The sequence below is a fragment of the Haliotis cracherodii genome, unplaced genomic scaffold (genome assembly GCF_022045235.1).
Source record: "Haliotis cracherodii isolate W230 unplaced genomic scaffold, xgHalCrac1.p SCAF_22, whole genome shotgun sequence".
Classification (NCBI taxonomy): domain Eukaryota; kingdom Metazoa; phylum Mollusca; class Gastropoda; order Lepetellida; family Haliotidae; genus Haliotis; species Haliotis cracherodii.
Window position 1 is genome coordinate 12108473 of NW_027266278.1, and position 11688 is coordinate 12120160.

At 39.0% G+C, this 11688-nt stretch overlaps 1 protein-coding gene across 1 annotated transcript; it reads left to right on the forward strand.

The window, feature by feature from the left end:
- The first annotated feature begins 1846 nt into the window (after positions 1-1846).
- LOC139471491 (uncharacterized) lies at positions 1847-8493 on the forward strand. The gene is made up of 2 exons (XM_071253845.1): positions 1847-2040; positions 7857-8493. Exons 1-2 carry the CDS (start codon positions 1847-1849, stop codon positions 8491-8493), a joined length of 831 nt encoding a protein of 276 aa, XP_071109946.1.
- Positions 8494-11688: the final 3195 nt, after the last annotated feature.

Here is an 11688-nt window from a genome sequence, read left to right on the forward strand (position 1 = left end):
CCTTGTCTTTTAAGACGTATAACCTTGATATTATTAAGCCAAAAGCGAAACCACCACCTTGCCAGCTGATGGAACAGATGTTGCAGGCCGATAATGTTCTTGCTGAGTTATACCAGTTTGAAGCATGTCAATAGCACTGAGGCGTTCATAACGTTGAAGACGACGCATTTCCAATCTGATCACAAATAGTGCATCAAAGCAAGAGAAGAGAGTCTACGTTTAAATGTAAAATTTAAAAAATCCTAATGGCTCAGAGCGATTTGGTGATCTTTCACTGTACTGTGAAAATAAAGAATGATTCCCTTACCCACGTAAACGGAGGAATTGCATGGTCAACAATCCATGTTTCGTGTCTGTTGGGACGTTATGCGTTGCTTCCGAAACCGTCACTTTTCAAACATGATCTTTCTTCTGACGAGCTGTCATAAAATTCATTTCATATCCCCTACCTTTTCTGATGGTATATACACATGAACAGTTCAGTTTATATGTGAAATATGTATATAAAATATTCATATAAATATAAATGAAGGAATAAGGAATACACTTCTCTTGATATAAACCAGTTGATAGTCTTTCCTATACTCGATTACTTAAACAGCTGTAATATATTGTTGACAGACGCTTTGTGCATATTCACTGTACTTGGAGAAGATTTCACTATACCCTCCATGACATGTGATAACTGTATATCACTTCGAGATGGAAAACAACAAAGTGATAATTGTTCATTCACATGAACTTGTATGTCAATTTAACAAAAAAAATTATGACGTAAGATAGCCTGTACTTTAAACAACAGTGATGGGTATCTTTGTATGATTCGTTTCATACATCCTTTAATGCACCAACTTATTTTCTCATATGTTTCAGTTCAATTTACGATATATATAAATCGGAGATTTTGGAGATTTTCGCGCCTAAGAGCGAGATTTCAAACATATAAACAAATAAAACAATTAAATCTACCGTGAAAATTCAGTGAAGCGACATGTGTTCAATGTTTTGAATGGGTTTTCGATCTGAATTATGGAAACACCGCTAACAACATTTAACAAGTTATAACAATATTTATGCTCCAACTCAAGGTGTTTTTCACTTCATTATATACCCTACCCGCATATATGACAGACACTGACATTGTGTAAAACGGCTACTTCACAAGCCAACATGAAGTGAGCACCAAAGCCTCGCAAGGTTCAGTTCTATAGTGCAGTGCAAGTCACAAATAAGACGTCACATCGCTGTATGCTAAACATAATTTGAATGTAGTTGTTTTCCATTTTGTGACATATAATTGAATTTAAAATTATTTTGAAATACCTGACGACAATGACAGATAAAGATGTACCGTTCTATAAATATAAGCTTCCGCCGCCGTCAAATCGCCTGTGTCAAGCAGAGGGGTTTCTTGTAATTTATACCTCTGATTGACCAATCAGAATCGACTACATTACCGGAGTTGGAATGGAGAGAGGCATGCAGTCATGGACAAGATGTGCTTGAAAACCTAAGGTTGGATTATCGTGACAAATTTGTTTCCCAACAACATTTGTTTCAAAGGTTTGCAACAACTGATGCACTTTTGACGCTCAACGTCAAAGACTTTGTTTGACGACACCAAAGAATTAGGCAGATGCATGGGAATGCTTGAAACTGGGTCAACACAACGTCACGATGCAAACGTCTTTGAGGTCAGCCAAAGTGTGTTCAGAAGGGCATTGAATCGATACCAGACAAAAAGAAAGATTTCAGGGCTCCAACGTAGCCCAACATGACCGCTATGGGTGGGGCTCTATCATGATAGAACTGGAAGAACCGATCTCTATGTTCTACAGTAGGAACGATGACAGGTGTGCGTTACAGGGATGGCATATTGGATGAGCGTGAAACGATATGCTGGGGCATTTTGACCGGACTTCAACCTGCCAGGGTTCTTGATGCCTACTTAGAGCAGAAGACCATTGTCCGCATGCAGTGGCCAGCCCTGTCACCGGAACTCAACCCTATCGAACAAGTGCGGATAGCCCTCTCGCTAGTGTGAGTTGCTTCTTTATACAATGAATTTGTTTCGTGGGTTGTTGACGTTTCAGTTTAGCTCAGATACTCTCATTTCTACGTGTGATCAGACCGATTGAGTGGCATATGCCAACTGCTTTTTGTTCATTAAACATGTCTTCACGCCTGCAATATTGTCATTGGTCATTTCAGCAGAAGCACACGATTTGACGCATTGCCTTTTAAAGTTGTGATCCTCAGCAAACTTGTAGTAGTAGATAGATAGATATGAGAAGCGTGTTCACCGAACAAATAACTCTATACATATTGATCAAACTAGGAGGAAAACCAGTGTCAGAGGCGAATAATTAAATTGTTTAGGTTGTTTTCACCGCGCCCAAGCCTGTATTGAGTCGACAATGCTTTCGTGTCACTCTTATTGGTATACCATGGTTACAACATTCAGCATGGAAATCATGCATAATACACTTGAAAATATAAGGATATACAGGGCATTCACGCGTTTCACGTTTGATAAAAGGTGAGCCTGGTTTGTGTGTAAACATGAATCACCTCAAGTGCATAATGCGAGCTGCTGTATGAGGGTGTGGTATAAAAGTGTGAGATAAGAGAGCATAAAGGCTTTCTGGTTCAGGGATGCACCTAAAGTTTTCCTTGCTGAAACACATTTTTACAATGTAACGTTATATTTTTTACTGTACAACATTTAAAAGTAGATGTGTTTTCCCTTATTTGAATGCTATGCTTGCTTCGTTTATTTCTTCTTTTATTATTACCTTATAATAATTATTGCATCTTATTATATAAGTATATGCAAAGGACATGTCCCGAACAAATAAACTGATGTTGTGAAGTGAGTCAGTTAAAATGTAAAGTCACATCGGCAATATTTCAGCCTTATCGTGACCTTCAAAGGTTATTTATGATAAAGACATGTAAACTATAAAATCCTGTCAACAACGGACAGTAAAATAACTAGACTTACCACAGATTATGATTTAAAACAACCATGGAACCATAAAAATACATCACTAGACAGAACAATACATTATTTAAAAAAGAGCTTATGTTGTGTAGTACACACTGAACACTCACTGCACAGATAATCCCACTGGACATTGCGAATCTTTTTAGTTATTAATAGAGGATATTTTCTTGTCAAATAGTGTGTTCATCTCTACTTGTGAATTGACAAAGATTTTTTTACAAGTGATGCAGCTGCGAGAATGAAGGACACATGTTCTTGTCCAGTTTACCAGACCATTATCTTATGTATACATATCAGACAATACCATCAGTGCTACGAAGGCAGGATTAATTCACCCAGAAAAATAGATTTAAGTAACCTATATAATTAACGATTGTGACTGACGCTTCCATACAGCTTAACAATATCAGTTTAAGTAATCACTGCTGAAGATATTATTTGTTATACAGTTATGTGCGGTGAGGTGAAATGGGGTTAAACTTTGCGTTCATGATTATTGCACTTATATAGCGAGCCGAGAGTGTAGAGAGCTTTGTATATGTAGAGCGTGTTATACATGTTGGAAGTGTTGTACATGTAGAGTGCGTTACATGGGTAGAGGGCATTGTTTATTTGGAGAGTGATGTATGTGTAGACAGCGTTGTATAAGTAGAGAGTGTTTTATAGTGAGTGAGTGAGTATTGTTTTACGCCGCTTTTAGCAATATTCCAGCAATATCACGGCGGGGGACACCAGAAATGGGCTTCACACAATGTACCCATGGTTTTATAAGTAGTCAGCGAAATATATGTAGAGAACACATGTAGACAGTGTTGTATAGTCGTGTATATGTACATGTAGATAATGTTGTATATGCAGTGAGTGTTGTATAGTCTAGTAGTAAATGTAGATGTAAAGTGTCGTATTTGCACATGTATATATACTAGTGGGTAAAAAGTAACTGTGCTTCATATACAGTAGAGTACATGTCATGTTTTTCAAAATTACAACATTATATTTGGTCATACGTCTCATCAATGTTTTATCATTGACAAAACCCATACCTGGTACCAGGAGTCAGAGCAACGCGTCCTAAGCGAGGGGTGGTGTAATAACACATAGGTAACAATGTGGGTGTTGGGTGTGACCAGCATTTGCATGTGTATAGGTGAGCAAGCAGCTGCGCATTGAAGACATCAGATAAATGAAAACAACCTGGGGGATGTTGTTTCAAATGTCAACCAAATTGGTCCAACTGAGTTGTGGGGTCCGTCAATCTCATCACTATAGGGAGAGGTCTTTAGAAACAGCATAGCAATGTTAAGCTGCCTCAAAAGGCTGTTACAACAGCCTCCTTGTATGTAAAACTGTTAAAATGTGGAACAACCTACTACCATTTTATGATAACGATGGATGTGAAACGTCCTGTGGATACAAGATATCCCCTGTTATATATTCATTTGTAGAATGCAGTAATATGTGATATCAACGTATCTTCATCAGGAAGGAAGGAAGGAAATAATGATGATCTATCTATCTACCATACACAGACTACATACTCACACATATTACATACATAGATTACATTCTCACACTACATACATAGACTACCAGACAATCCAGTGATTGACATCGTGAACATCGATCGACGCCATACGGATGCGATGACATGCATCAACCAAGTCAGCGATCCCGTTAGTCGCCCCTTTCGACAATCATGAGTTGCTGAAGACCTATTCTAACCCGGGTCTTCATGGGTCGTATTAGAATTCCATATAATGCATGACTTAGCAGCACGGATGCGGAATTTATTCTCAGATAAACAGTGATATCTTTACAACGTATTGGTTGTGTTTACCGACAGCCGAGAGCACACGGACAAAAGAGATAGGCTTTATGCACATTTTACCGGGTGACGCCCTAGATTACAGGTGCTGAAAAACCCGTGTAAATAGCATAAGGAAAACAGTGTAATGGTGTCCTCAAATACAATACACATAATAATCTCGTGAGTACATAGGTCGTGTTCCTTATTCTTGCGTCCCAGATCCCGCAACGGTGCGTTAGAGGTGTGATTAAATATTGAAATGCTGTTTATCATGGGGCAAACACCAGTTGACTGGGAATACTTGTTGCAGCAATGCAGTTACAGTTAAACATAGACATAATGAATTGTATTGCAAAATAACAGCGAAACCCTGTTAATCTGAACGGTACCGTTCCAAGTGAAATCGTTGTTATATCACCGTAACTGCAGTATATAAATGTTCTCAATAGTAATCGTTAGTACTGCGGCGAAAAACTACAAACGAAGTTTGCTCTGTATTTTATATTTTTCATTGTTATTGATCCATGTGTAGTCAGGAAAATAGTATATTGTGATGTATTTAATTCTCCAAAGAAGGTAATTTCTGGGACGGTAAACATTATAAGTCCACCACTAAAAAGATTGAATAAATGATTTACAACTGATTTCATGTATTTAATGCAGTTTCGAAATGTGTAATCAAAATTAAAACAAAATAATCGCTAATGTTTTGAGGGGGGTTGGTTATAAGAAACACCTTACCCCACCTTTTCATCCTACTTTATTGACAGCTAATCTCGTTTCTAAACGTTACGTTTGCTTCATGATAATTATCGTATTCATTTCTCTTCCATTTTTAATGGCAGCAGTATTGTCGCGAATAATTCAAGATGGCGTCACCCATTACATAACACTTAAATTGGTTGGTTGGTTTGTCGTTTAACGCCGCACTCAGCAATATTCAAGCTATAACATGTCTTAGTTCGCCCAGGAGTGAACGGGTTCCCCAGAAGGAAGAGATGGTTACGTGACTGCTAACTGTTCAAAGCATCCCGTCTTTGATGACATAGAAGTCAAACACGACACACAAAAACGAAGTATTACACACTTTTGGAATTTTCTCATCCATGGTTAATTTTATAGCATCTTAACTTGTCATAGATTGGCAATTTCTATTGTTCGTCACTCACATAAAAAACGAATGGTTCGAGAAACGTTAGCAGACGACGATAGTTTTCTTTTTTTATTTCGTTGTTTCAAAGTCTCGGAAGAATCAGATGGCCGTTTTCGTCGAGGATTTTGCTGTCTGTTTTCATCACGAAGGCTCAGTTCATCCATGTTTATGCAACAAATAATACAAAAATCAAAGCAATCTCGTGTCAGTGTAATATAAAGTGATTTGCGAATGACGGTGACCCTCAGCACACACTCCATCCCGAACCCCCAACACACGTGATCAGATTTCATTGTGATGCCAGATGAAGGTGAAGATGTCTGTTATCAGTGGTTTTGACAACCACTGGAACATTTTGTCTCATGCTTTGTCATCAAAAAGTCTATAGTAAAATAGGTAACGCAATGTATATGAATTATATGTGTGTATATTGTGTGTATGTATACGTATTGGGGTGTGGGTGGGTGGGATTTATTTTTAAAAGTGTAATAAATTATAATCAGACTGCATGTGTAAATAAGATTTTGAGAACGGTACATATGCTGTTCAGGACATTTCATTAATTAACGTTTGAAGATCGATATTGTAAGTGATTAATTGGGATTGCTTGACTTATGGTAGATCTAGTTGGTTTAAATTACTATAAGAACCAGGATAGGATATATTCTTCTTTTCTACATTTGTTTGTAAGAAAGAGGAATAGATGGCATGTGTAACCGACACAAAGGTTGAGCGATGAAATGAGTTTTTCATTGAGTCATTTAGTGTCTAACAAATGGAACAAAAGTTGGTTTTCTATACAAACAATCACTACAAAACATGTTCTTGTTATTCAGCAGTAAACTACCGTTTTTAAATGAAGATACAAGAAGGAAAGTTTAAGTCTGGCTCCGCCTCTCTATGACACATGGTCACAGTTCACATTGAACCGAGAACAAGCGATGGGAGCGACATGTTTGATCGTTGCTAATTTCCTTTCAAAGGGATTGTTGTGGCATTTGGAGACAAAACAAGGAGGTGATCAAAGCTAACATACCCCCGTTATCCCCGCTGGTCAACAACAAATAGTAAATAGATTGTTAATTAATGACATATGCCTGTTGCTTTAAGTCAGAGGAACTGCCCTTTCCTTTGTAACCGCATGAGGATGCATTATGTTTGAAATGAACACATGTTTTTGCAAATATATTTCAATCTAGAGTGGGATAATCAATGCTTAGCACAACATATATTCTTGATGTTTCATAGTGTGTCCATGGAAACGGCAAAAATTCAAAAAATCACAATCTTCAAACTAGCAAAAGGCACAAGTACTTATTGTGGTAAATGGGTGTAGCACGTTTGGTGAAGCTAGGGTGCTTGGTTAAAAAGATATGGGCCGTACAAAACACCCACCCTAAAAGTTTAAGTTTCTAATGTTTCCATGGAAACGGCAAAAGTTAAAAAATTCAGAATCTTCTAACTAGCAAAAGGCACAAGTACTCATTGTGGTTAATGTGTGTAGAAAGTTTGGTGAAGCTAGGGTGCATAGTTAAAAAGATATAGGCCGTAGAAAACACCCACCCTGAAAGTTTAAGTTTTTTAATTTTTCCATGGAAACGGCAAAAATTAAAAAGTTCAGAATCTTCAAACTAGCAACAGGCACAAGTATTCATTGTGGTAAATGTGTGCAGCAAGTTTGGTGAAGCTAGGGTGCACGGTTAAAAAGATATTGGTCGTACAAAAGCTCGGACGGAAGGGTGACGGAAGGACGGACAGACGGAACGCTATGTACCCCCGATTGACTTCGTAAACGGTGGTATAATTATCGATAACATCGTAAAGGAAACTTACAAAATCTTCATTAGACCTATACAGTACGTAAGCAAAAAATATTGTTTCATTTACAGAGAGGATCCGTACTGCAGTCCAGTTAAAGATGAGGCAACAGCTATACAGAGAAGCATGATGAACTTACGAGACATTGAGGTGAGATGTATGAAAACAGCCCCAATGTGCTACGAGTCATCAAGTGATTATGAGACCAAGGCTTTCCGTGTTAGATGTGCTGAAGCAACAGTTTCTGGTGTGCTGGCATTGATTTCTGGTACAGCAGTTAAGGTACATATCGAGCGCTACTTCAAATTCGATGTTCTGCAATCCATGAATATTCCATACATCACTGGAACTGTATTTGCCTTTCTCGTCTTCGCTGGTGCACTTCAAGGCATAGAGAAGATTATGCCATCAAGGTATGAAAAGAAGGCTGAGCAATACAACAGAGCTGCGGCCGGGTGGCAGCAACTGGAGTTGCAGATCACAGCTTTCCTTGCTGCTGCTATCGAAGGCCAAATTACCGCTGCAGAATGCAGAGCATACACAGAAGAATGCGTAGAGAAACGCAAGGAAATATGTCTCATTGCTTGTCCAGATCAATCGGTCTACGAAAAGTACGAATCGGATAAAGAGAAATTAGAGTCACTTATCAAGCGCAAGAAAACACTCCGGGATTTCCACGCGAAACGGCGAAAAGAATGTCTGTACTGATATAAGTGTCTGGACATTCTCCATTAAAAATAGTTCCTTCATTCCCGGAACCAAACGATTGTGAGTGTGATGTGGAATGTATATAAACAACACTCTTTGACTGGAATCCTATGTTAAGTACGTGTCACAAGTGTCTTCATAAACACACGCCAATAACCTTCAATAGAAATAGTAGAGCGTGTGCATATCATATTCTCCAGTTAAACATGCTTGAGCGAATCTACAGCAAAGTATTATTATTATTAGGTATTTTTATATTAGTACTTCACCTTAAACTCACAAACGTGCCGCTTATTATTTGGAGTTTTACGGCTGTTATTCACATTACGCCGGCTTACATGAAGCAACATTACAAAATTGATTTCTTGGCATCAATCATCGCATTGGTGTGTGGTGTACATGTGATCTTTATACTAATACTTTATACCTTGTTGAATATATTCTCCTGTTAAACATGCTTGATCGGTTTTGCAGTAGCGTACAAATCACATACATGCTGGTCTCACCTTGTCGTAAACATTATGTAATTTGTGAGCAGAAATGTATTAATTGATTACTCAAAACAGAATTCCGGAAAATATATTGTTTACACAACGTTATTCAAGGCGCAGATACTGAATCATGAGTATTCAGTTTGTGAAATGTTATTTTTTTTTAAATATTTAAGAAATCACAAATGTGAACATTTGAAGTTATTAATACTATTATAATGTCACTTCACCTAAAAACGTGCAGTTTTTTATTTGGAGTTTTATGGCTGGTATTGAAATTATGGCGATTTTCGACACACATTCGAAACCGGTTTTGTATATTTGCAATCGGTAAAAGGCTAGAGATTGAGCTGAAACTGTGCATGTGAAATATCTGCTTATCATTGTGCTTGTGATTTCGAATAAATAATCTGCTAATTATGTATTTGTGGGTGTATTGTTTTAATGCATCGTGTTATATGTTCTGGCCAATACAACGTTGTCCTTCAAAACTTAATATTTTGCTAACAACGTGACAAATGACACACTGAAGGACCAAGTTGTTATCGTTGATGGTTTGTTGTCTTAGTATGCGTCTACAGTAGATGTATTGTACTGCTGTAGTGAGTGTGTATGGTTTTACGCCGCTGTTAGCAATATTCCAGCAATATCATGGCGGGGGGACACCAGAAATGGACTTCACACATTGTACCCATGTCGGGAATCGAAAACGGGTCTTCGGCGTGACGAGCGAATGCTTTAACCACTTGGCTACCCGACTGCCCCTTGTACTGGTGTAAGTATGCATCAGTATGGGATGTATTGTTTGGTCTTGATAATCTATATGACGGGGTTCAGCAGTCTACCAGAGGTCAGTCAGTGTGTTGTCACGACGCTGGGAACTCTACAGGCAAACAGGAAACCTTTTGATGAGACGTGCGCGGAAATGTAAGCCCTATTAAAGCTAACGAAAAAAGGCTAATTGCTTTATGTGATCTCTTTATATCCTCTTCACAAGAATTCTGTAATATTCAAGCTATATGACGGCGGTCTGTAAATAATCGAGTCTGGACCAGACAGTCAAGTGATTAAAATCATAAGCATCAATCCACGCAATTTGGGACTTAGTCAGTGAAAGTGACCACCCAATCCCATTAGTCACCTCTTACGGCAATCATGCATGGGTTACTGAGAGCCTAGTCTAATCCGGATGTTCACGAGTTTCGTAACAAGAAAACACCGAGTTCAGAGCAGGGACAAACATCAGACTTATTGACCGCACGGTCAACAATCGCCCCCTATAGGCGGGTCTCAAAAGCTGTAGTCCTGTGGAAGGCATCCGAATGACCAATACATTTACGTATTTCAATGACGTTTACGTTTTGAGTGGGTACGGCAGTTTGGCGTCCAAGATTTACGTCAGTGGCGTCATACCATGTTGAGTGACAAGTCCAGGTTCTTTCTGGGCCATCAGATGGTTGGTGTGCACGTTTGGCGTAGGGTTCATGAACGTTACATGCCATGCACCATCGAAGAACATGACAGATATGTGATCGTGAAGATTCCCATGCTTGCCATAAAAGGTGACTATGCTTGTCGTAAAAGGCGACTAAGGGGATCGGGTGGTTAGGCTCGCTGACTTGGTTGATGCATAACATCGATCCCAATTGCGTGGATCGATGCTCATGATATCAATCACTGGATTGTCTGGTCCAGGCTCGATTATTTACAGACCGCTGTCATATAGCTTGAATATTTTGCTGAGTGCGGCGTTAAACAACAAACAAAACAAAACACGGCGTGATAAAACTGACTTGATGTTCATACCCCAACTCACTCACAAAACATATGAAGGGCTTCATTCACATCTTTACAAACGCACATAAGGAACATTATTCGAGAAAGTTGGTTCACTGCTGGAATATTGCTGAGTGCGGTGTTAAACAACAAACCAACCAACCAATTATGAATGTGTGTGTGTGTGTGTGTGTGTGTGTGTGTGTGTGTGTGTGTGTGTGTGTGTGTGTGTGATGCGATATTCCACACCACTCAAGGACTGATAGGGAGTGGTATAATTTTGGATTAAGATTTTCCTGCGATTTGTTGCGTGGGATAGTGTTGTTGTGTAAGGCAAAATTTCGTTATATAACCCACTGATACAACGCCGTTTAAGATGGATACCCCACTCAGACACATTATGTTGTCTCTGATCCGACCAGTTCATGCTTTGCCCCCTTGATGCCAGGCACCTGGGCCACGTCTGTTGGGGCAAGGGGATCGAACTACCGACCTTCCGGTCTCCGATCTGCTCTGACATAATCGTATAAATAAGGATAAGAATTTATGGATTTACAACTTCTTTAATGGTGACTTTATTACAATTAAGAGCGACGTTGCTTGATAACGGTGTTAGAACCTACACCGAAACGTCGCTCTTAATTGTAATAAAGAAGTTGTTCATCCATAAATTCTTATCCTTACTTAGTACTCCAACTTCTAAATGCCTATCAAAGAAGATAATCGTATAATCCATGGGCTGCTGGGTGAAGACAGGCATATTTCGAACAAAGCCACTTGCCTGAACAGACACTACACGTAACAGGTGCTTCAGTGTACCGAAGTCCTAGAACCTCTCAGGAGTCAAGCGTGCCTCAGGTCACCCATCCATCTAGTTTCCGTGGCCAACGTTGCTTAACTTCACCTAATTTGTCACCTTTGCTCTCTG